Here is a 27288-nt window from a genome sequence, read left to right on the forward strand (position 1 = left end):
GGGCTGCCATAGACTTCAATGGCGGAAGAAGAAGAAGAATACGGGAATGGATAAAATAGGTGCCCAAGCACCTTAGGTGCGTGACCCCTAATAATACAAATAAAAAAATACACTGACATAATGACTGTGAAAATGCAGTACATTGTAAAATCTGCAAATGCTGTTTTATGTTATTTTTTAGCAAAGGTTTCTCACCATGTGAGCACTGACTCTCTGTATGGGATGAACACTTTCTTTCTGCTCTGAGCCTGTTCTGAGAGCGACGAGATCACCTTTCCCAGCGTGAGCAGAGACTTGTTGATACTTGCTCCCTCCTGGGATAAAGAAATAAATTCACATAAAAATATGTCAGAATATGTTGTAATCCAACCATTGTCAGAACACATCTATATTCCCCTATTATCATGTACAGACCAGTAGGCAGCAGAATGCATTATGGGTAATCATGACACCGAATAAACAGAGCTATTAGATGCTGGATTACCCTGAGCCGGTCTCCACTGGTCTGGGCTGAATTACAGCGCTCACTTCCTGCCAAATCTACCAGGTTTATCCGGCTGGTGATGTAGTGATCGTGCTCCTCTTCGTCCACAAACTCAGTCTGTGCGCATGCAAACAACATCATATGAATATAACCATCACACAAGCATTAATAAACTATTCATTTGTTGGTTGAAGTAAAAGTAGCAGCTCACTTCAATAAGGCAAATGTAACCAAATAAATCTAAAGGTCTTACTTTAGTTTGCGTCATGACCAGAGTGAAAACGGAGTGCGATCTGGAGCTTTTATCGTTCATGCCGGTGGCGGCCGTGGCTCTCTGTTTGTTACCGAGTTCAAGCCAAGTCTGTGAAGATGACGGAGTGAAAAATGTTATTGTACAGATGAACATTAAAAAAAAAATGGGCTTTGGATATATAAGTTAACAGACATGCATGTACATTACCTGAATATCAGCATAGGACGTGACTACATTCCTGAAAGAGAACAGAGAGTTTAGTGATATAAAACTAAACAAAACAAACCGAATCCATACCAAAACAATAATGCTTCAAAATAACAGAACAGGGGGGTATTCCAGCAAGCAAGGTTAACCTACCGCCATATATACCTTGAACTCTCGGTTGATTAACCCAAACCTTGCTTACTCGAGGTATGCTGGTTCTAAAAACGCGCCTGTGAGTAAGTTCAGACAACTCAGAGTATCTTAACCGTGAACAGACAAGACAACCTCAACAGAGCAACGAATCAATGATTCACCATGGAAACAGACGCTAAGAAAAAGTGCGCCATTCTCCTTCCTCTTCTTCTTTTGTTTAATGCCGATTTACATATCCTACTTAGTGCACATTGCCACCTATTTGGTGGTTGTGCAATCATTTTTTCAATATCTTTGTCTAATAAGTAATATTTATTCACCAAGAATAAGGATTATATTGTTTGTTTGATGCTAATTAATTGAATGCAGATCCATGTGTGAGATGGCAAAATAAATAATACATATATTTGAATTGAATGATAATTTAAACATTACCTTGTTATAATAGTGCTTTAGAATGAATATATAATATTGTATATTACAATTGTAACTATATAACCCATTTAGTTATATTAATTTAAATATATTAATTATATAACACACACATTGGAATACCTCTTAAGCAAACTAACCCTGGAACATAACCTGCTCCTGTTCAGAGAGTGAGTTGCTATGGCTACTTACATACCCTGAAAGTCACCTCCGTTTTTGGAAGCGAAAGTTGAGGTTATCCGCTTACTTACTCTTAAACATACCCGGGTATGCCACATAAACTGCTTTCTGGAACACCCCCCAGAAACTAATCAAAACCAACCAAATATATAATGCATTAAAATAACTAAATAAAAACAACAACACAACAAAAGAACAAAAACCAAAACAATAACACAACAAAATAACAAAATAAAAACAAAACAAAAATACAACACAACAAAAGATCAAAAACCAAATACAAACCAAAACAATAACACCAAAACAAAAACAACCGAATACAAACAAAAACAAAAACACACACAACAAATTAAAAATAAAAAACAAACAAAACCAAACCAAATAAAACTAACTAAGAGACAACTAAATAAAAACAATAAAACAATTCTCAGGTTTTCCATGAGCATATTAGTAACCGTGGCGTTTTGTTTAAATGTTTGCTTACGTGGATAGGTCTGCAACATAAGGCCCGTGAACAGGATGTTCTCTGACACGCAACTGGAAAAGACAAAAAAAGAAATAACTGATAAACTAGGGGGGACAAAAACATGACATTTGTAGCATTTAATGAGTTTTATAGTTTTACTCACAGGCATTTTCTTCTGGTTATGTTCATCCTTTGCCACCAGCAAATCATGGATTTTCTCATTGTACACCTCAAAATAGCTCATCTCCAGATGGCAAGCGATCTTTAAAATAAATAAACTTGCTTTTAGAAAGGTTAAAACACACTATATTTATAATTCATCCATACATAAATAATCATTCTATGGGACAGTAACCTCTTTGGTTTCAGTTCTGGACAATCTTGATAAAAGCTCCTCACAGAATCTGGGAATAACTCCAGCCTCTTCACCAAAACCCATCATACTGTAAAACAACCAAAATCACACTTAAATATTATATTCATGTAAATAGTTTGCGTTTTTTCCTTTAAATGTTTTATTAAATATTTATCAAAAAAGAGAAACATCACTTACGTGTAAGACTTTCCAGAACCTGTTTGGCCGTAGGCAAAAAGACACGTGTTAAAGCCCTCAAAAGCTCTTTCAAGCAAGGGCCGAGCCAGTTTTTCATAAACCATCTGCTGACTGGCAAAACTTGCATCCGATTCATTGATAGAGCAAAAAGAGAAGTCAAAGGTAAATGTGTAGCTTTGTTTAGTATCTGGATGTTGCACTAAAGTTTCTTGGTTGTCCATGAAGATCACCTGACGGGCTCTCTCATTCTTCTCCCTGGGGACACAAAAAATGGTGTAACTTTAAGTACAAATATGTGCCATTTTCCACTAAAATAATATATTATTAATGTAATTATATAATAGAATATTATATTATACAATCTTATATAGATTGTTGTATTATATTATTGTAATAGTTTACATTATTATTAGTGCTGTCAAACGATTAATTGGCAAAATAAAAGTTTCTGTTTAAATAATGTGTGTGTACTGTGTATATTAATTATTATGTACCTATAAAATATACACGCACAAGCATGTATACATTTAAGATTTTTTTATTTATATATAAATATATACATTTAATATAAATTTATAAAATAATAAATTATAGTTTTTAGAATAATAAAAAATACTACATTTAAATAAAATATATATATTTATATTATTTTATATATATAATATAAATATTTTATATATAAGAAATTTCTTAAATATATACACATGCATGTGTGTGTATTTATATACAACATAATAATAATAATAATAATAATAATACACAGTACATGCACATATTATGTAAACAAACTTTTATTTTGTATGCAATTAATCGGTTGACAGCCCTAATTATTATTCTAAAATATTCAGGTCAAACTAAATACTAAACTATTTAGAATTTTCTTGCAATAATATTAAATAAGTATACATTACTATTAATTAAATAAACTCAGTAGGAGTTAGCGAGAATAGGATGCACCTATATGAAAAATTTAGCTGATACAGACAACCAATAATTCTTTATATTTGAAAGCCGATAACCGATAAATTGGTAAATCTATCGATAAATGTGAAATCCAAATTTTTATATAATTTTTGAGAGACTGTTTGCCCATGTCGCAAGTACAAAATTGTAATGTTGTGTCATTATAATTTTATGTAGCCTATGACAGTCTTGCGCTGCACTTAAGTGTATTTTCCTTTTTGAAGCGATTTCAATCATATTTCAAGCAACTCAAAACCATCATGGCGAACAGTGCGCATCTGAAGTGTCTCCGCTGAAGGAAATAATCCATTATTTATCGGCTTTAAAAGGGTTAGTTCACCTAAAAATGAAAATTCTATCATTAATTACTTACCCTCATGTCGTTGGACACCCGTAAGACCTCCGTTCATCTTCGGAACACAAATGAAGATATTTTAGTGTAAATCCGATGGCTCAGAAAGGCCTCCATTGGCACAATGCACTTTACACTCTCAAGACCCATAAAAGGTACTAAAGACGTCGTTACAAAGTCCATCTCACTACAGTGGTTCTACAATAACTTTATGAAGTGACGAGAATAGTTTTTGTGCACAAAAAAACCCCAAATAACGACTTATATAGTGATGACCGATTTCAAAACAGTGCATCATGAAGCTTCGAAGCGTTATGAATCAGTGAGTCGATTCAGCGGTTTGGATCGCCAAAGTCACGTGATTTCAGCAGTTTGACACACGATCCGAATCATGATTCGACTCGCTGATTCATAACGCTTCGAAGCTTCATTATGCAGTGTTTTGAAATTGGTCATCACTATAGAAGTCGTTATTTAGGGTTTTTATTTTGCGCACAAAAACTATTCTCGTCGCTTCATAAAGTTATTGTAGAACCACTGTAGTACCTTTTATGGGTCTTGAGAGAGGACATGTCATTGTTGCCAATGGAGGCCTTTCTGACCATCAGATTTCAACAAAAATATCTTAATTTGTGTTCAGAAGTTACGGGTGTCGAACAACATATTTATGACAGAATTTTCATTTTTGGGTGAACTATCCCTTTAAATACCCAAGGTGACAACCCCTTTAATGAATTGGCCAAATTTTCTTATCTTTCTAACATAAAAAAAATAACATATTGGCCGATTCCGAAATGGTGGATCGGCCGATATATTTTGTGCATCCCTTATATCGTGCATCCCTATATTTTAATTACTGACAATTAATTAATTTCCCAAATATAATTTCAACAAAAAATCTTGAATTAGTTTTTTTGCTCAATTTTTTTTAATCTTTTAATAAATTTAATAACAAAGTGAATGGTTGGCGAATGCTGTCAAAATGACAATATGTGTAAAAAATAACGAAAAAGAAATGAGATCACATGCTTGTCTTTCCAATTTGTTTGAGCATGGGTATGGGTATAATAATATATTTTCCTGGGTGCCACAACTTTATGAAATGTCACATTTTTTAACAGGGGGCAAAGCATGCTGTAAAAGGGTTGCATGAAATAACATAAAAACATTGGACCATATTATGTTTGTTGTAATTAAAATAAATTGAACATTTTTGTGATTTTTTGTGATCTGTGACTTTGATTATTTTAGAGTCGGATAGACAGGCCAAAGTCACCTTTTTATGATTTTTAAAGTAACACATTTGTGCAGCCTACTAAAAATGGCCTCAGAACAACATGCCGCCAAAATAAACGTTTAAAAACACACCATTCCATACCTTGAACTGAAAGGTCTTACTCGAACGGCAACAGTGACCGCACTGTCCTCCATCTTCAGTTCTTGAGGTTGTAGAGCACTTGTTCTGCTCACAGCTTCAAGAGGAACATCTCCTTCAGCAGCAGTGGCTCTACAAACTCTCGCTCCTCCATGAGCTGTGGAGCTCATTAGGGTTGTAGGTCTCCTCACCTGTGCTGAATGTGATGTGGGTGTCATGTGCCTATTTAAACCACCAATCAGAACCTTCTCACCGGTTGATCTGCCACTTTCAGTGCTCATCAGTGGTGGCTTCTGTCTACCAGCAGTTGTGCTCTTTGTAGATGTGGGTCTTGATGCATCTTTACCAGCTAACCTCTCAAAGACGTCTCTCTTGACACTTAATTTCTCAAACTGGGTTCTTCTTGTAGGTGTTGAAATGGTTTTACCCTCATCATGGGTGGCACTGACCTTCTCAGAGCTTGTTTTCTGAGTACCCCATGAGGTTTTCCCAGGTGTTTTAATGGTTGCATGGGAGTCTTTTGCTGAAGATGGTGCTGGATTTGGTTCGGTCAGGACTTTGGTTCTGTTCATGGACCCTGTTCTAGTCCGGCGCTGAAGGGTCAGGCGTTTTTCTTCTCTTTGGTTCTCTTGTGTGGTTTCTTCATGGTGGTTTACATGGGGTTTGCTGGGTTTTCTCTGTAGAGTGAGTCTGGCACCAGAAGATGGTGTTTTAAATCTGCTTTCTCCACATTTTGTGACTGCTGAGATCACATAAGTCCTGTTCACTTCTTTTGTTTTATTAAAAGATGATGTATTCTCTCCTTCTTTTGATCCATCCATAATTGTATGGGTCCAAACACAACACTTGAGTATAAAATTGTTTTAAGATTGTTCCACATATACTTCAGTCCACAAATGTCTTCATTGTTTTATAATAACGAGGTGAATAACCTGTAAAATTATTTTAAAATACATATTTACGTAAACACATAACTAAAACTGACCTGCAAGTGTCGATATCCTGTCATTAAACAGTCGTTTTGTACATTAAACGTTATTTTGTGAACGGATTAAAATCGCAGGCATTTCTTCTTCCCGTTTACTTCCGTTTTGATGTTGAGAAAGTAACTGACTGTACTCCGCCTCAAAGCGTCAATTATAACAACAGTTCACTGTCTCTACGCTCCGCCATACCGCCGCCCTATTTCAAAAACAGTAGGCGTGCTGTGATTGGTCAGCTCAGAGTGACGCAAGTGCACGCAGTAACAGCCACCCACCAACAGATGGCAGTGTCTCTATAGAGTTATACGGTTGAATCTGAATCTCTCCAAGCCTGAGAACTGGGCGGTTAAATGAAAAGAAAAAGCGTAGTCAAATAAAGCCCGTTTGTATTAATATTGATACATTTCTTGTGATATTGTCACAATAAAGCATTTTCCCACCATTTAAAGTGAAAAATTATTTAATATATTTCGACATTAGATTAATATTTATTTTACAATGTTAAGTTTATGCTGATTTAAACAATAACAGAAGATGACAATAATAGTTTTTAATCCTAATTTTATTTTATATCAAATTACTTATATCATATAGACTTTAGTCAGGCTAGACGCCATTTTAAATTTAACATTACCAAAGTTAACCATGGTTTTACTACAAATAAAACCAAAAAAACCATGGTAACCACAAATTATCCATGGTTTTGCTACACTAACCATAGTATTAGTTGTAAAACTGTACTTTATTTTGCTATCCTCACTTACATAAATGAACTATAGTGTCCTGCACCCACTAGTAAAAAATTGTATCTGGTGCCTGAATAATTTTTGGTCTGACTGTATATATATATATATACACAAACTTTTATGTCAGGTGCAATTAATCGACTTGACAGCCCCAAATTTTTACATTCTTGTCCATTCACTTTACTAACATTTTTAAAATGTGGGGTGATGTGAATTTTTTTATACTGGAAACAGTCGGAAACAGTCATTTGCTGCATTCACTTGTAGCCTTTATTGAAAACACAAATTACAAAAGCAAAACCGTTAATAATAAATACATGTGCTAGTTATTTCCTGGCAGATCTTTTGTCATGCTTCCTGATGATGTCGATGAGGTTGCTCTTGGTGCCGATGACGTCCTCCTCTCCATGGTTACTCCTCTGTTTGGCTCTCCTCTGCTGTTCGAACAGATGGGGGGAGTTGAGAAGTTGTGGCGGCAGTATGGAGCCGGTGGGCTTCACTCGGTTCACAATGTCCAGGAACAGCCGTTTGCTGTTGTTATTCATGAAGGTGATGGCGGTGCCTCTGTGCCCCAGTCTACCAGATCGACCAATCTGAAAGGTTCAAACAAAGTGTATCATTACAGAAATTAACCTTCAACGTGTAATTGTTTTTTTTTTATAAAACACTACATACCTGATGAACATATTCATCCATGTTAGCTGGCATGTCAAAGTTCACTACCAGCTTAACATTGACCAGGTCCAGCCCTCTTCCAAGAATCCCAGTGCTGACCACCACTTCAAACTGGCCCTCGAGTAGACCCTAAAACACCAACAGATATTTTATATATATATAAAAAAATTGGACATTTGTGGGCTGCTTAAAAAAAATTGCATTACCTTTACAATTTTGTTGCGTTCCCACTGCGTCTTATCCGAGTGTATGGCGACTGCGTTTAATCCCATGACCTTTTGCACGGCTTCACACAGCAGATCGGCCCCAAGTTTGCAGTCTACGAATACAACTACCGGCGGCTGGTAGAGCTTTCCGTCCTGTGAACACACACAAAAAAAACATAATTTAAATAATATTCTACTAAAACAAACCCAATAATATAAGTGATAATGACAGATGTAGTATAAATGAAACAATGTAAAAAATATTAATGGCATAAAAATATTAATGGGCTTTCACTTTCTTTTTGTTTGTTTAGTAAAAAAGTTTTTGTTGAATATATGGTAAAAAAGAAAAAACTTCCAATTATGCCATTTAATATTTTTTACCGAAAATCATTCAAAAATATTGCATAAAAAATTATTAAAGAATTGCATTTAGTTAGTTTACTTAATTTCACATTTACACATTCATATTTATCACTTATGTAGTTTCATATTTTTGATGGACAATTATTCTAAAATATTACATATAATATTAAAATATAATGTATTTATCTATTTATATGTTTATTTAATTTCACATTTATTAATACTTTTTTTAATCAATTTTACCATTTCATACTTTGTTGGACAATTGATTTATTTGATATTTTTGAATTAATATTTATGAACTGCTATTTCATATTTCTGATGGACAATTCTAAAATAATAAATATAATTTTAATAAAGAATTATTTGTTTATATTATTTATTTATTCATATGTTGTATTTCATATTTATCATTTGTGATATTTAATATTTTTTGTATGGTTATTGTAAAATATTAAATAATGCTAATAAAGAATTGTATTTGTTTATTTCATTTCATTTATGAATTCATATTATTTATGAATGTTATTTGCTTTTTTAATTTTAATGGACAATTATTCTAAAATATGAAAAATAACATTTTTATTTATTTCATATTTATAAATTTATATTTATAATTTTTAATTAAAACATTTTATCGACAATTATTCTAAAATATTAAATATCATATTAATAAATCATTTTATTTTCTTATTAATTTATTTAATTTCATATTTATGAATTCATATTTATAGTTAGTTGTCATATCATATTTCTGATTGACAATTATTCTAAAATATTATATATAGAATAAAATCCGGTAATCCTGGGGTAATTTTATTTCCACAAGTTGTGATTTATAAGATGCTTTCCTGCTTTCTGTCCCTGCTAAGCCGTTGCTACTTTTCCTGGAGCAAAGCCATTTGAGGACCCACCCATTTCCTCTGGAGAGGAGGGTAAGACACAGCAGCAAAAATTGCCCCAGAGACTTGCACTGTAAGTGCATTTCTGCCAAAAAGTCAGTCGACAGCAGGCCACAGACGCTGTCAATCAGGCTTATTTTGTTTTAAAATGTGAATATTCTTTTCTTTTTTAAACAAAATGTGATGCATTTCCACAGAAAAAACCCAAAAACATGGATCAAGAAAGCAAATGGGTCAATTTTGAGAGTAGTTTTTACAGTAGTCTTACATTTAAAATCTCAAAAAGCTTCTTTTTCTTTGACGGCTCCTCCACCCAGAGGATTATCTGCCGGACGTTGGCGCAGGGTTGGTTCTTCTGTCCGATGGTTATGCTCACAGGATTGCGTGTGAGACGAGCCGCTAGATGTTCCGTTCCTTTGGGAATGGTGGCTGACGTCAACAGCGTCTGATGCTCTTCAGGGATGTGCTCCAAAATTTCAAGAACCTGTTGCTGGAATCCCATCTTCAGCATGGTATCTGCCTTTGGATGTTTATGAGAATGATATTAATAATTACACTGATTCAAATATAAATAAAATAACTTTATAAATTACCAGTAGATAGAACAGTACATACATAGAACAATAGATAGTCTGTCATCCAGGCAGACAATAGATAGAAAGACAGACAGACAGACAGAACGACAGATAGACAGACAGAAAGACAGACAGAATGACAGACAGACAGACAGACAAACAGAACGACAGACAGACATGGAAAGACAGACAGACAGACAGACAGACAGAACGACAGATAGACAGAACGATAGACAGACAGAACGACAGATAGACAGACAGAAAGACAGACAGAATGACAGACAGACAGACAGACAAACAGAACGACAGACAGACATGGAAAGACAGACAGACAGACAGACAGACAGAACGACAGATAGACAGAACGATAGACAGACAGAATAACAGACAGACAGAACGACAGACAGACAAACAGAATGGCTTAGACAGAACAACAGACAGACAAAACGACAGATAGATAGACAGACAAACAGAACGACAGACAAACAGAACGACAGACAAACAGACAAACAGAATGACAGACAGACAGATAGACAGAACGATAGACAGACAGAACGACAGATAAACAGACAGAACGACAGGCAGAACGACAGATAAATAGACAGAACGACATACAGACTGGCCGACAGACAGACCGACAGAAAGATAGACAGACAGAATGACAGACAGACAGACAGACAGACAGACAGACAGATAGACAGAAAGACAGAGAGAATGACAGATAGACAGACAGCAGAACGACCGACAGACAGAACGACAGATAAACAGACAGAACGACAGACCAACAGAAAGATAGACAGACAGAATGACAGACAGACAGACAGACAGACAGACAGACAGAACGATAGACAGACAGAACGACAGATAGACAGAAAGACAGAGAGAATGACAGAAAGACAGACAGCAGAACGACCGACAGACAGAACGACAGATAGAAAGATAGACAGACAGACAGACCGACAGAAAGATAGACAGACAGAATGACAGACAGACAGAACGACAGACAGACAGACAGAACGATAGACAGACAGAACGACAGATAGACAGAAAGACAGGCAGAACGACAGATAGACATACAGACTGGTCGACAGACAGACAGACAGACAGACAGACAGACAGACAGACAGACAGACAGACAGACAGACAGACAGACAGACAGACAGACAGACAGACAGACAGACAGACAGACAGACAGACAGACAGACAGACAGACAGACAGACAGACAGACAGACAGACAGACAGACAGACAGACAGATAGATAGATAGATAGATAGATAGATAGATAGATAGATAGATAGATAGATAGATAGATAGATAGATAGATAGATAGATAGATAGATAGATAGATAGATAGATAGATAGATAGATAGATAGATAGATAGATAGATAGATAGATAGATAGATAGATAGATTCTTACCTCATCAACCACAACAGCTCTGACATCATCCAGCTGTACAGCCTTCTGTTTCAGGATCTCAATGAGGCGTCCTGGAGTGGCTATTACAATCTGGAAAAAGGAAGAATTGGTCAGATAAGGTGTTGTGGATTCTGATAAAGCTCTTAACTGACAAACATTAATAATTACCTTGATCTTCTGCTTGAGTCGATGCAGCTGAGGAGGTAAAGGCATTCCTCCCACCAGTAGGGCAGTTCTCATGTTCGGCAGACCCATCACCAGCTCCTTCGTCTGCTTCTCTATCTGAATGGCCAGCTCTCTGGTCGGGGTCAGGATGAGACACGTGGGACAAGCCGGAGAAGCAGTTTGGCTCTGGGAAATACATACATTGTTTGTGGGAAGTTCAAACATCAAAGACAAAATTCTTTATTTTGACATTTTTATCAGTTGTAACTTATTTTGTCATGTCCAAATCTATAGTTATTACACACGGGGGAAAAATGAATCTGGACATAAATGACTGAATAAAAAAAGTTGAATGTAATATGAAACATTAATGTGACATTATAGCTGTCAGGTGAAAGTGAGTTTTATATAACAATTGCCCAGTTTGCCCTTATCTATTAAGCATTCTGTTAAGCATTAAGCATTCTGGTTGTGAACTTTCAGAGGAAGTGCACTGGAATTATAGACCAGTCAAAAATAGATCTGCTCTTATGAATTACTCATACTGGCGGTGCACAGGAGAGCGCTCACTATCTAGGGTAACAGCTGTTCCCTTAAAAGAGTTTTCTATTTAAACAGCATGACCTGAGAGCCAACACTGAGCCATAAAAATCTTTCTATCTATCTGTCCATCCGTCTATCTATCTATCTATCTATCTATCTATCTATCCATCCATCCATCCATCCGTCTATCTATCTATCCATCTATCTATTTATCTATCTATCTATCCATCCATCCATTCATCTGTTTGTCTATCTATCTATCTATCTATCTATCTATCTATCTATCTATCTATCTATCTATCTATCTATCTATCTATCTATCTATCTATCTATCTATCTGTCTATCCATCCATCTATCTATAGATCTATCTGTCTATTTATCTATATGTCCATCTGTCTGTCTATCTATCTATCTATCCATTCATTCATCCATCCGTCTGTCCATTCATCCATCTATCTGTCTATCCATCCATCTATCTATAGATCTATCTGTCTATTTATCTATCTATCCATCTATCCGACTGTCCACCCATCCAACTATCTGTCTGTCTATCCATCCATCCATCCATCTATCCGTCTGTCCATCCATCCAACTATCTGTCTGTCTATCCGTCTATCCATCCATCTATCCGTCTGTCCATCCATCCATCTATCTATCTGTCTATCCATCCATTCATCTATATATCTATCTGTCTATTTATCTATCTATCCATCTATCCGACTGTCCACCCATCCAACTATCTGTCTGTCTGTCTATCCATCCATCCATCTATCGTCTGTCCATCCATCCAACTATCTGTCTGTCTGTCTGTCTATCCATCCATCCATCTGTCCATCCATCCAACTATCTGTCTGTCTATCCATCCATCCATCTGTCCATCCATCCAACTATCTGTCTGTCTATCCATCCATCCATCCAACTATCTGTCTGTCTGTCTGCCTAGCCATCCATCCATCTGTCCATCCATCCATCTATCGGTCTATCCATCCATCCCTCTATCCGACTGTCCACCCATCCAACTTTCTGTCTGTCTATCCATCCATCCATCCATCTATCCGTCTGTCCATCCATCCACAGATCTGTCTGTCTGTCTATCCATCCATCCATCTGTCCATCCATCCAACTATCTGTCTGTCTATCCATCCATCCATCTGTCCGTCTGTCCATCCATCCAACTATCTGTCTGTCTATCCATCCATCCATCCATCCATCCAACTATCTGTCTGTCTGTCTAGCCATCCATCCATCTGTCCATCCATCCATCTATCGGTCTATCCATCCATCCCTCTATCCGACTGTCCACCCATCAAACTTTCTGTCTGTCTATCCATCCATCCATCCATCCATCTATCCGTCTGTCCATCCATCCACAGATCTGTCTGTCTGTCTATCCATCCATCCATCTGTCCATCCATCCATCTATCCATCCATCCATCTATCGGTCTATCCATCCATCCCTCTATCCGACTGTCCACCCATCCAACTTTCTGTCTGTCTATCTATCCATCCATCCATCCATCCATCTATCCGTCTGTCCATCCATCCACAGATCTGTCTGTCTGTCTATCCATCCATCCATCTGTCCATCCATCCAACTATCTGTCTGTCTATCCATCCATCCATCCATCTGTCCATCCATCCAACTATCTGTCTGTCTATCCATCCATCCAACTATCTGTCTGTCTGTCTAGCCATCCATCCATCTGTCCATCCATCCATCTGTCCATCCATCCATCTATCGGTCTATCCATCCATCCCTCCATCTATCTATCCATCTAACCATCCATCCATCATTAGCTGAAACAGAAACATTAATTTGTTTCATACTTGATTAATTTTTACTAAATTAATACTGTTATTTTCCTGATTATTAATGCGAAGCTGCTTTGACACAATCTGTATTGTTTAATGCTCTATATAAATACCTAAGATGTTCAGTACGGTATTTACCTGGAGTGCGTGCATTACCACTGGAAGAAGGAAGGCAACTGTCTTTCCAGAGCCTGTGTCTGCAGTGGCAATCACATCTCTGCCGGTTAAACCAACAGGAACCATCTGCATCTGGATGGGAGTGGGTGCCTCATAACCGGCCTTCTTCAGGTTGAGCCTGAGTGCTGTGGGGAAGTTACAGTGTTCAAACTCTATAATGGGTCTGCAGACCTCACTGCCAGCAGTCACGATTGCCAGCTCAGTTTGAACTCTCTTAATCTGCTCCTCAGTCAGTTCAGATATGAACACATCCTCCTTGTAAGAGTAACTTTCAGTGTCAGTGTTTGACGCATTAGAGGTCTCCTGTGGTTCCTTAGAAAATACCTTCTCGCCAAAGCCCAAGCACATTTTAGCCAGATGACTGGCTTTACACTCCAGACTACAGACATCATTGTCTGTTTTATCGCAGATGTATTCTCCATACCGACCGCACATGACGCACACAGGTTCTCCTGGCTCTGGCCATCTCTGGCTCTTCTTGAATGACTTCACTGGTTCCTCCTCTTCCTCTGATTCTTCTTCAGACTCTACCTGATTGAGTTCCTCCTCTGTTTCAATATTCACAGTCTCGTCTGGAGGACAGATGTCAGATGGAGATGTAGAAACAGTGTCTTCCGGTGTCGTTTTGCTTCTCTTGTGGTTCTGCTGACGGGACTCAGGGGCTCTCTTGAGCTTTAGCGTTCTCGGCATAAACATGTTCTGCCCACATTCACCACACAGATACAAGCAAAAAGAAAAGAAAAGAAAAACGGTGGTTATATTTCTTTTAAAAACGCGTTATTTCAGAGAACCCGAGATCTGCAGACGGAACCGCGTCTAAAAAGTCGCATAGATGTGACGTCATGTAAACACTACTGTAAAGATGGGGGTTGTAGTTTTTAAAGATTAAAGAACGCTGAAGCAATAACCAACGTATACGTTAGTAATATTCTTATTATATCAGTTTATAATATATAATTTAACTACTAATATTATGATTTTTATAAAGCATATATTTATGTATATCTTAAAGTATATTTCGCAAGATTTCAAGGTTAGTCGGATTATTTTAATTTATTGAGACAAACCCAATTTTTCGATTTATGAAATTCAACTGGACAAAGTATTGTACTAAAGTTTTAATTAATGAAATATGACATAGTAGTAATAATACTAATACTAATACTAATACTAATGCTACTACTACTACTACTACTAATAATAATAATAATAATAATAATAATTGTATACAATAATTTATTATATCAGTTAATATGTATAATTAATAATATATTAAAATTAAAAATTAAGATAAAAGTTCATGGATACTCGGTCAATATAAGTCAATAAGATAATTATTTTACTTTATTAAAAACATTTAGCTTTGTGAAATTCACCTGGGCCATGCATTGTATATTTTGTGTTTATTAATGGCACAAGACAATATTGTACTAATTAATTTGGCTTTAAATAAATAGGAAAATATATTTTTTAAATTAATTATATAATAATTCCCGGTAGACGAAACACTGTGAATAAATAAAGTTAATGTTAATGATTAATGATTTACGACAACATCACGCTTTTACTATTTATAAAATACAACACGATTTTTTTTATGTATTATTATTTTATTTGTGTTTATGTGTGTATATAGAGAAAATTAATAATATCTTTGTTATAAAATGTACCTGTATCCAATTTCTAGCATAATCCCATTCCCAATTTCTGCCAGTTTTGGGTTGTTGGCGTGTTGGGCGGAGCGCGCATGCGCAGAAGGCTCAGTCTCACACACTGCTGCAGAGAGACCGCAGGACGCTGGATGAATAGAGGGAGAATAACCGTAAATATCCAGATGGGAATATGTGGGCAGAGAATGGCGAGGTCCTAAAGAAGACAAAGACTTTTTAGATAGCAACACCTTGCCCGCCTCTTCTAAATCGGAACATGAGGGATTAAGGAGAAAAACAGCCGAATTCAAATGGGGTACCAGAATGGATGAAGCTGTATGGGCAGAACCCCACTTTTATTACCGGATCGGCGCGAATTTGATGTGAAAATAAGCCCAGCCGAGTGTTTGAACAACTATATGACACATGTATGTTACACAATATGATATATATGTGAGAGATAATAAGCAAAAAGTACGATTTGATGCATTGAATTCCTTCGGAGAGATGTCATCGTTTTAAGTACTGGATGTGACACTGCAGCTGTGAATATGGGAGATCTGACCGACTCCAGGGATCCGAGAAAGACTTTCATTGTTCCTGCCATCAAGTCTTTTGAACATTATGATTTTAATAAAGCTAAAATCAGAGCAAGCCTCACATGGCTGGTGGCCAAAGCCTTTGGTACAGGTAGGTGGCGTGCTTCTCTTTCTCCACCATCATCTTTGTCTCTTGATTCGATTGCCAATGTGTTGCTTTGAATGCATTTGATATCAAACTGAAATAAAACCATATTTTGAATATGAATGCATGTTATAACGTAATGCTCAGATTGTTAATGATCGCATTTTTCTCATGGAGTAAGTCTGACAGGATTTTGTATTATATTATGTTACATAATGTTAATATTCCACAATTACAATGTATAATTTCAAACTGTTTCATAAATAGCTGTTTATTAATTGTATCCATTACTTAATGGTGTAATGTAAAATGTTATCCAACACTAACTAAACAAGTTCTGCCATGGTAGTACCTTGTAAATATCATGGAAAATGAATATGCTAACTGTTCAGTCAACTGTTCAGATCATTATTAAACATGATACAATATTATACATAATATGTTTGTTTGTATAGATATAGATCTTGGTCATGTGATGACCTTTCTTATCTGGAACCTCAAACAAACCCTTGAGAAAAATAAATACACTTTATCATACTTTTAAAAAGAGTACTTATTACAGAAATAACATAGGCCTGTTCTAAAAGAGTATACGTAAGTGCAAACTGAATGTAGTGTTTCCGGACTCTTAAATGAATGTTATTTGTAATTAAATGAAAATGTATTATAGTTTAAATTTATATTACATGCAATTAGTTGTTTTTTTAGTAGGATTTAAGTACATCTTTATATGTAAAATTTCATAAACACTTCTTTGTCTTTTGAAATATAGAGTGTACTGCTGAATGTACCGACAAGAATTTAAGTAAACTAAAATGTAGTTTAATGTAATTTCTATTGAGAATTGTATGCTATGTATTTAACTGCTTCCGTGTCGATCAAAAATTACAGATTTGTTTTATTTTAATGGAATGAATGTACTATATTTTAGTTTGATAATGTTTTTTATTTACTATTTTGTATTTTTATGGGATTTTATGGGACTAAATTATATTTATAAGATATTTATGATCCATTTATTACCTGTTATGCACCTGAAAATGAAATTTCCAACTTAAACTGTCGTAAATCTTCAATGCTTTGAAGCACAGACTTAAGTTTGATATTTTTTAAAGGAGACCCTTACAAAAAGTGATATGTTTGTTTATTATAAAAAACGCACAAAAACTATTTTAAAATTGTATATGAAAAAATTATTCTAAAACTGTGAGAAAATCAAAGCCTTAAATCTACAGTTTTGCTCCAAATTTGAGGTTGATATCTCAAGAAATTAGCTTTCAGTAAGAATTTGTTTGGGCGCAGTACCAACCGTTTCCACTAAATTCGTCTTCCATTCGTTCCCAATGCGGACATTTTTGACAGCGAACAGTACAAGTAATTTTTTTTTCAGGACCATTTGACCTTTTCGATTCATGTCAAAAAAAATTGTGCGCTTACATTGCAAGTGCCAAAACCTTTACCAAGTTTCATCCCATTCTGATGAAGTAAAAAATCAAAACCAAAACGTAACATTTTTTTCAGTCAAAAATGACTGAACAGCACCAGCGGGTTAAATTTATTTACAATTACACGTTTTCTATGATGAAGTTGCAATTTAGTTCATTTAAAATATAATAATTTAAAATGTAATATTACAGTTAAATTATAATCAAGTACTTTACATGTGCTTTAGTGTGTTAGTCGATAACTTACACCTTAGTGCACTTCTTTAAAGCACAACAAAAGATTATTAAAACAATTCTTTAAAATGTACTTTAAAATAAAATATTTAATTTGACATTATTACAAATATACTAACATAGTCATAAAAGTGTGCTCTCTTTGAGGCTTTTTCATTAAAATTATATTATCTGCAACAAATATATATATTTTTAAATATGCTTTTTCTTTTTCATAGGGTGATTGACTATCAGTGCAACTTGATATAAAAATATCAGTCATAATATTAATAAACTAAAAACAAAATGTGATACATGAGCCACAGAGTTCAACTGTGGTGAACATTGTGACAGAATGTCAGCTCATAGTTGGTCGCTTTGTGTGCTGAATTTGACCATATGATGCTCATCAAATTAGTTAATGAAGTTTCATGCTCATATTCAATAAAATCGGTAAAAGCTTGACATCTAGATTGACAGATTGATGTCCGTTTATTCGCTAGCTAGTCATTGAGCTGTGTATAGTTTAACATTATGCAGACCCGTTGTGATTGGCTAACTGATGTAGCCACCGGCCATCTGGTCTCCTTTAGGTCCTCTCATTTAAATGCGCAGTCAGGTCTTCAGGCCCATGCAAGACTCAAATGACAACTCTTCCTGTCAGAGTGGTTATTGTTTAAAATCTCTGATTTAAAGTGACCTTAAACAAAGAACAAGACTTTTAACTGCAGGGTGAGGATATGGAAATGCTCAGTTTGATTGACAGGCCTTAAGGGTGTTATTGACCCGTTTGTTGACTTGTCTTGAAGTGTAACCTTAGGACAGATGATAGTAAAACTGATAAAAGGCTCTTTCTCCATACAAAGAATGATTTAATCAACACATTTCAGACCACAATAGTAATATTTGAAGCATAATGTATACAGCGGGGCTTTAACTTAATATATGTATGATGCCGCCAGACTAGTTCAAATGAAATACGAGTGGTTGTTTGAATGAACAGCTGAGAGTGGTCAGCTTAAAGTCCATAAAAGCTTTTCCATTGATCCATTTTGGTCAGTTGGGACAGATAGAGATAATGAATTGGTCATTTAATGGTGTGCACTCTGTTCTCTGTCCATCTCCTGAATGCATTCTTTCTTGATTGCACATTGGTTTATTGTGAAAATTGATGTGTGAAATAAACTTAAAAGTGGGGAAAGCTTAAAAGAATAGTTTACCAAAAAAAAAAATTAGCCCATGATTTACTCACCCTCAAGTCATCCTAGGTGTATATGACATTCTTCTTTTAGAGGAATAAAATAAGAGTTATATTTAAAAAGCCCTTCCCCGACCGGACAAGCTGATTAAAACGTCAAAAACTTAACTAAGGAATCACCAAAATGCAACAATAATTCTGCATTAATTTAGTGTAATTGGCGATTGATAGAGGCTAATAATATATAATGTATAATGAACTGACTGTATGTAACAAGGTTGCCCTGTTGACGCTCGCACAGCCTCCTGAGGAGAAATCACAACAAATGAGCACAGCTCACACAGAGAAACACGGTTAACATTACAAATTGTGGAGTTTTTATATTTATAACATATAGCCTACAGTAAAGCAACATCACAAAACCAAGAGTGCTGTTTTCCTGAATACCATCACGACTGAAAATGACAGTTCCATAACAAATTAATTAACATTAAGTTACTTACATTTTAGATGATATATTCACTGTTTTTGTTCGATTTCAGCAGCAAAAATAGTTCCAAACAAAGATCACAGCAGAACCATAACGCTTCTCACAGGAACGGTGTATTACTGAATGATTCAGTGTTTTGAATGAATCGGTTGAATCAAAGATTCAGTGACCTATTCGTAAACGACTGTGGCCCTGTCCCAAATGGCACCCTAAACCCTCACAGCCTTCATCTGAGTCCGCACTTTCACCAAGTAATGCCGCTTTGACTGCCGGGAAGAAGTCCGCTGCGTAGCTCGCGCCAGTGCGGGCTCGGCAGAAGTGCGCATTGAGGGCGCATATCAACCTCAAAGGGGGGCGCTCGCGAGCACCCTTCTGAGACCTAAAATGACAAATGGGACACCCTACGGTCTCGTGGACTTAACAGACACACGCACGCAGCGACCTTTGTAAGTCCACAAGACCGAAAGTGCACATGAAGTGTGCCATTTGGGACAGGGCCTGACTCATTCTTGATTGAATCATTCGTTTGAATGAATCGTTTAAATTAATGACTCAATGACTCACTCATTAAGACGGTCACCTGCTGCCACCTACTGGTTGTTTAGTTTATTTATATATTTTTATATTCAACAATCTCATAACATTATTTAATGCAGTTGTAATTGTTTTGTGTAAATTATTTTATTTGATTGGTAACAGCCCTATAGCGTCTTATTCTACTTTAATTTCTAGATCAAATTAAAAAAATAAAATAAAATGAAAGCTGAAGCATAGCCTATATTTAATAGGATTATTATTATAGGAAATGCCCTTTATAAAAGGTAAAAATTTGCCTAGAAATCTAGATGCACCCTAGCGGCAGAAAATGTATTTTGCCGCGAGTGTAGTCTAGCAACTCTCGGTAGAGATGAGAGCTGGAAAAACCAAACTCTGTTCAGGCCAATCACAGCGTGTGTAGAGTCGGTGGGCGGGCTTAACATAATGACGGCACGTCACGGCAGACTTGCGGAGGTTCTGCGTGCTACTCGTAAACAAAGCTGACGAACAGCTGTCTTTTGAATCGGCTTTGGCCGCGACTCTGGAAGACTTGGAGTTAAGCTTTTCTTTAAGAAAAGAACAAAGAACGGCACTGAAGTCATTCTTAAGAAAGGAAGATATGTTCGAAGTTTTGCCGACCGGATACAGCGAAAGTCTATCAACTAACGTTAGCTTGGCTTCACCTTCTTTTTTGCTCTGGTTGGTTGTGGCGCTCATGGCGCTATCCAATTGTATGCAGAGGGAATTTGAAAGACAACCGTTTATCCCGCCCCTCGAATTGAGCCCTGTCAATGGTGAGTTTCCAGACCCAACATCTTGATGTGGGTCTGGCTTGTCAGGCTTGTCATAAAATGCAGATTTAAATATGTCAAAGCTGATTGAACACTGGTGAGAATATTGCTTCAGAATAAATTATATTTACAAAAAAAAAAAAGAAATCCGGACAAGCAAATTTTTTACTCGGACAAGTGAATGACAGATTTACTTGTCCGAAGGACAACGACGTGAACCGGCTTAAAGGGATAGTTCACCCAAAAATGAAAATTCAGTCATCATTTACTCACCCTCAAGTTGTTGCAAACCTGTATGAGTTTCTTTGTTCTGCTGAACACAAAAGAAGATATTTAGAAGAATGTTTGTAACCAAGCAGAGAGAGCAACTATTGACTACCATAGTAGGAAAAAAAATACTGTGGTAGTCAATAGTTGCTCTATCTGCTTTGTTACAAACATTCTTCATTTTGTGTTCAACAGAGCAAAGAAACTCATACAGGTTTGGAACAACTTGAGGGTGAGTAAATGATGACAGAATTTTCATTTTTGGGCGAAATATCCCTTTAATGTCGAGCCCTGCTTTAATTTTACCTGCTCAAAGAAAACACGCTTCTTGAATGAATCAAACAAAACTCAAGTCTGGGCACAGAAGTCAACAGGAGCATTTAAAACAAATACACAAAATACTAAAAGCCACTTCAGGAGGTGGTCTGGGCCACTATTACAGTCAAAACTAAAGTCTAAATGCATCTGGTTGTTGAAACCACATATGTAAATTTTACTCCTTGCTAAATGCAATGCTAAAAAAAATGTATGTTTGAGAGCGTGTTATGGGCTATATGACAGCACTACTGAAGCACGCATCGCTGCATCTCTTCATCAAGCCAGTGCACAAACTACTGAAAGTAAAATCGTAGGTGCTCAACGTACAATCATCTTCATTAAAAGTAAAGAAACTGAATGATCTTACCAGTGCTGTTGCCACGCCTCTCTCCTATTGTGGTCTTTGATTTTGAAGTTAGCTGATTATCTATAAAATGCAGCTCATATCTGTTGTTTTCGGTGACGTGACCTCTAATTCTGCATATAGTGCGGGAATTGAAGATCGGATTTATATCCGTTTTGCAGAGAAACATTTATGTGTAAATGAAATCGTTTTGATAAATCAGATCATTTTGATTTACACACAGCACGTTTGTTCTCCAGGTTGTGCTTACCAGGTTCTTCATAAAAGCCGAAATGTGCCCAGATGTCGGCTTTTAAAGTAGTTGGAGCATTTTAATTACTCGCGTCTCACCTTCCTCTGCCATTGAATGCTACCGCGACAAAAGCATGTACGCGACAAATGACGTCAGAAAATAATCAGTACATGATAATCGGTTATGGTCTATTACTGAACCGGTACAGAATCGTCCTCGTCTGCATCGCGATGCATCATAGAAGCGATTAATTTCGACACCCCTAACACAAACGCATGGCATCGCTTCAGAAGGCCTTTATTTTACCCCCCCGGAGCTGTGTGGAGCAGCTATATGATGGATAGATGCACTTTTAAGGACTTCAAAAATAAGCCATTACAAAGCTTGGAAGAGCCCGGAATTTTTTTTATATAACTCTTATTGTATTCGTCTGAAAAAAGAATGTCATATACTCTACACCTAGGATGGCTTGAGGGTGAGTAAATCATGGGCTAATTTTCCTTTTTGGGTGAACTTACCCTTTAAAATCATTGGAATATTACAATATTGCTTAATTGTATATTTCCAGCTAAATCATTGTGAATCTATCATGATTATTCTACGTATTGTTCATCTTTAAAGTACAGAATCTAAACACCTGTGCAGTTCCTCTCTCCCTTCTGCGTTTCTCCATCTGTCTTTGATGAGGCTCGCGAGGAGCTCCTGGCTACATACGTATGGCAGGGGAATCGATCAGCCTCCTTATTGTTTCCATGGCAACCGCAGTCCGGCAGTCATATTTTTGACTTGCATTGTCAACGCCTTATGGCTCTGATACCATCAGTGAAATGTTTTGAAACCTTTCATGAAAACATTTAAGGTGCTTTCCATTTTTACGTATTGTCCACGTCTCGAATGAAGACATTCATTCGTACAGAGTGGGTCAAATCTGATTTATCATTACCACAATCAGGTTTAATGCAGAAAATTGAAACCATGTGCAGGTAATAAGGACGCAAGCGTTCTCTCAAACTCTCACCCGTCTCCATAAATAGCTAAACATCTTGGTTCTCCATGGATACGGTGACCTCATTCGGATCTGTGAACCCATTTATTCTGTCAGCGTGTTAACTCGTGATAATGATATTTTTTTATATTGTAGCTGTGTGGTAGACACCGTCTCGCTTCCTTTAAGGGCTTTCTCCTTTTCCTCATCTTCCCGAGTGAGAGTAAATTACTCTTGCACTGAGGATCGGAAAACACCAAGCCGAGTTGAGCTATGTTTAGCTGTTCCGAAGATGAAATTACTTTGATCTTTGAAATTCAGGAAAAAATCTCACCGACTCAGCTGTCTGCTATGATATAACAGAGTGAAGGTGCAGAAATATGTGCAGAAAGTCATATGAATCAATTTCACCATATTTTGTTGTGATTTTGCAATCAAAAGGTCAAACTGTGGAGGTAATTTCCAGAGTTTTGTGGAAAATTTGCGGGGTTTTTTATAATTAGCATACCAAATTTACCATATTTATGATGGTGGCTGTACCTAGTCATACGTGTCAGGAAAGAAAATCAAAATGCAGAAAGCTTGTTTTATTTTCCGTATTACCAAATTCTGACACAAAACGTTTAAAACAACATATCGTATATATTTTTTATTTAGTTTTTGTTATTAAAAATAAGAACAAAGAAGCTAGTCCCGATTTATACTTTTCATATATTCCATGAATGTTTCTTTATTCCTCATTACAAAGCAAACTTTCTGGAAAAGATCGCTCAGGCTGGTAAACACCTTTGCATATCCATGTCACTATAATCAGATGTTTTCTTAACTGCTGTTTTCACACCTCATTTTAGCTGTATGATTTTGTTATTGAGAGGAAAGCAAGTAGCTCATATTTACATATTCATCTAAACCTCGCTTTCAGCAGTGTTGGGATGTTTGCTAACAGTATACCGCTGGTCATGTATTTCAAACTTCTTTTTACCCCTAAGCGAAGAATGAAAAAAACCTTTGCCGTGAGTGTATCGGGGCCTTTAGTTGGCAGCAATGTAACGATAACTGTTATTCTGTCATCTTGCAGACAATGTTCCAGAAGACCTGAACGAGCCCTTCTACAGGGACCAGTATGAGCAGGAGCACCTGAAGCCTCCGGTGGCTGGCCTGCTGCTGTCGGCTGAGCTGTACTGCCGAGCAGGAAGTTTGATTCTGAAGAGCGACGCTGTCAAACCTCTGCTGGGTCATGACGCCGTCATCCAGGCTCTGGCTCAGAAGGGCCTGTACGTCACCGACCAGGAGAGACTAGTGACCGAGAGAGACCTGCAAAAGAAACCCATTCAGATGGTGAGAGAACCCTTTTCATTTACATGCTCTGATTTTTTTTCCTGACATTTGGTACAGATGGATCTAGGATATTATGTGTAAATAGCAAAATATCTGTTCAGATTTTTTGGCATTCAATTCGGGCCACTTTCGAATGTGGTTCTAAATTTGTTACATATCCGACTGGTGTCTATTTCAGATAAATCCCATATTAAAACAAACTGTGGTTGCTCACACAGCCCCCCCCCCCCCCCCCCCCCCCCCCCCCCTCAAGGAAATCACGTGGAACCGTCGCAACTCTGCCGTCATTATGTTAAGCCCGCCCACCGACTCTATACACACGATGTGATTGGCCTGACTAGAGTTTGGTTTTTCAAGTTCGCAAGCCAACGGAGAGTTGCTAGACGCCCTGGCTGCAAATTACATTTGCTGCCGCTAGGGTGCATCTAGATTTCCAGGCTAGACCTTTGCCTTTTGTGTAAAAAAGTATATAACATGATATTTCATGACTCTTGCCACTAGATGGCCTTATAGCTCTATATGGAGCAAATGAGCTGTTCCACTGGGTCCTAAAGTCAGTCCTTGAGTTTATCTCTTCAGTATGTATTCAGACACACATGTAGACATTATAAAATAATTTTAGGTTTTTCTGTGTATACTGAAGCATTCCTCGCATTTCATTAATTCCTAATGGGGTCAAATTGACCCGCGAGGGAAGAATTTGTTACTTTTTTTAATTTCTAGCACAAAACTCCTCGAATCTAGTCAATTATTTTGTGTGTATTCGTGGTTCAAGTGCGCAAAAAGTCCTGAGGTTTTGGACAACTCCGATGAGTTTTGCGTCAAAATGACCCAAGGGAAGGATGTTTTTAAAAAACAATACTAAATTCTTATATCAGTGTTATTTTATTAATATTTATGTACTATTTTATTTATTAATATTTTGAGTTAGCTTTTATTTTGGTATTTTCAGTTTTCATTTTATGTGCCATCTTTATTTCGTTTTTGTTTTTCAAATGATTTAACTTTCATTTTTCATTTTTATTTCAGTTTACTTGCCAAGGCAAACATTTTTATATTTTATTTATTTTTATTTTTGCCTTTATTGTGATAGGATAGTATGGAGTGGACAGGAAGTGAGGTGGGAGAGAAAGAGGGGGACAGGATCGGGAAAGGTCCGTAAGCCGGAACTCAAACTCGGGTCGGCCAAAGTTAGCCTTTTTCATTTAATATTTATTATTTATTTAATTTCAGCATTATTTATCAAAACTAAAATGTTTTAGTTAACGATAACAACACTTTGAGTGAGCGATGGATGACAACAAAAGTATAAAATACCGGCCTAAAATATCGGCCACTATTCAATATGGTACAGATATATCTTGCCTCCCTAGGAATTGCGTCACGTTACGGAAGTAAAATGTGTTGTTTCATGTTGTCATTAAACCAAAAGCAGCTTTTGAAAGGCCCACAATGTGGTTTGGATATACAACTCATAATTCTCTCTCTGTTTTATGTCCTTTATCTTGTCTCTGTTTTCACATTGTTTAATTGAAGACGTGTTTCGGGCTCATAGCATCTGCTTTAAAGATATAAAGAGTGCTGTTGTTGTGTGAGTGACTTCCTGTTGATATTTAATTACCGCGCCGCTGTTTGCTGTGCCTCTGGCTTCCTCAGCTTCAACAGAGCATATATCATCGCAAACAATCTCTTCGCTGCGTGAATAACGATTTTGCATAGTGCCAATAATGATACTAGTTACTATATTCTGTGCTCCCCATGACAAATTGATTCTTTTTATTATATTAAATGATCTAGTTGCTCTGCTGGTAGTTATTTCTCTACAATTTAAAGTCCCAGAGCTATTGTTTCTGCATGTAGCCGGACGCATTGATTCAGGCCTGTATTGCTTGATCTCTTCTACAAACCAATGAATGTTTCAGCACCTTGAACTCAGAGGCTACAAATCCTCATTAGCGTCAGAAAGCCGTCCATCTGTCTGCTGTTCTACACCAGCTCTGCTGCACTAAGCTGCCTGACTACAAGATCTGTCAGTCCTCCTGTGCTCAACTTTAACCTGTTTAGCCTCGCGCTGTGGGTTGTTTGGGTATGGCTTTGTGGCTGTCCCGTTTTGAGAAAATACTGCAGCCATTACATCATAATCTGACTGTAGAAGTGTTTTATGCTTCCGTTGGGTTATTATTGCCAGAATTAGACTCACTGAGGTGTCGTAAAGGAACAAATCGTGGTTTCTTAGCTGCATTTTGGCTTTTGAACTAATAACCCTGAAGTTAAACCCTAGATTATGTTGGAGCTTTGGCGCGGCAATTGGTGCTGATGTTGGTTACGTGGGTTTGAGTCTGGCTTGTGAATTTTATATATAAAATAGCCACACAACCTGTATCACTGAAAATGATGGATTGTGTTGGCCTATAATAGTGTTTTTAAATGATCAGTCTGCCAGTTTTGATTATATTTGTAGTTTTATTTTTTGTTTTGTAAGTAGCCAACATTTATCCATCTTCTATGTTATTTTAAAGGGTTAGTTCACCCAAAAATAAAAATTAGCCCATGATTTACTCACCCTCAAGTCATCCTAGGTGTATATGACATTCTTAGTTATACAGTTATTTAAAAAAAAAAAAGTCCTGGCTTATCCAGGGCTGCGTTCAGCCCCGACAAAACGCTGCAAAATGTTTTTTTTTAAACGGAAACGGTGCTGCGTTGAACACCCTGTTCTGATGACGCAAGAGTTGCAACTATGGCAGCTGAGAAGGCTATTCTTTGTGTTCTTTTTGAAGAATTTTCAG

The 27288-nt window shown here is 36.7% G+C and overlaps 3 protein-coding genes across 8 annotated transcripts in view; 1 reads left to right on the forward strand and 2 right to left on the reverse strand.

Annotated features, from left to right (window-relative positions):
* kif14 (kinesin family member 14) overlaps positions 1-6540 on the reverse strand; it is a 35789-nt gene extending 29249 nt beyond the window's left edge. The window contains exons 1-9 of the mRNA XM_079808657.1: positions 5422-6540; positions 2729-2983; positions 2531-2618; positions 2339-2437; positions 2194-2246; positions 945-975; positions 738-845; positions 485-601; positions 196-314 (exon numbers count right to left, since the gene is read on the reverse strand). Coding sequence (XP_079664783.1) covers positions 196-314; positions 485-601; positions 738-845; positions 945-975; positions 2194-2246; positions 2339-2437; positions 2531-2618; positions 2729-2983; positions 5422-6239 — 1688 coding nt within the window. The 5' untranslated portion in view covers positions 6240-6540. The remainder of the gene's footprint in view (positions 1-195; positions 315-484; positions 602-737; positions 846-944; positions 976-2193; positions 2247-2338; positions 2438-2530; positions 2619-2728; positions 2984-5421) is intronic.
* Positions 6541-7396: 856 nt separating this feature from the next.
* Positions 7397-14846, reverse strand: ddx59 (DEAD (Asp-Glu-Ala-Asp) box polypeptide 59). The gene is made up of 7 exons (XM_079807108.1): positions 13950-14846; positions 11459-11641; positions 11291-11380; positions 9565-9816; positions 8029-8181; positions 7823-7951; positions 7397-7740 (listed from the first exon to the last, which is right to left on the reverse strand). The coding sequence occupies exons 1-7, from the start codon at positions 14682-14684 to the stop codon at positions 7474-7476; spliced, it is 1809 nt and encodes a 602-aa protein (XP_079663234.1). The 5' UTR covers positions 14685-14846; the 3' UTR covers positions 7397-7473.
* Positions 14847-15735: 889 nt separating this feature from the next.
* camsap2a (calmodulin regulated spectrin-associated protein family, member 2a) overlaps positions 15736-27288 on the forward strand; it is a 47271-nt gene continuing 35718 nt past the window's right edge. For 2 of the 6 annotated variants that reach the window (XM_079807005.1, XM_079807006.1), the window contains exons 1-2: positions 15736-16327; positions 24240-24499. In XM_079807005.1, the coding sequence (XP_079663131.1) occupies positions 16189-16327; positions 24240-24499 (399 nt within the window). In that variant the 5' untranslated portion in view covers positions 15736-16188. The remainder of the gene's footprint in view (positions 16328-24239; positions 24500-27288) is intronic. The other 4 variants (XM_079807003.1, XM_079807007.1, XM_079807002.1 and 1 more) reach the window with 3 other exon arrangements.

This window comes from Gobio gobio (assembly GCF_949357685.1).
Source record: "Gobio gobio genome assembly, chromosome: 24".
Lineage (NCBI taxonomy): Eukaryota > Metazoa > Chordata > Actinopteri > Cypriniformes > Gobionidae > Gobio > Gobio gobio.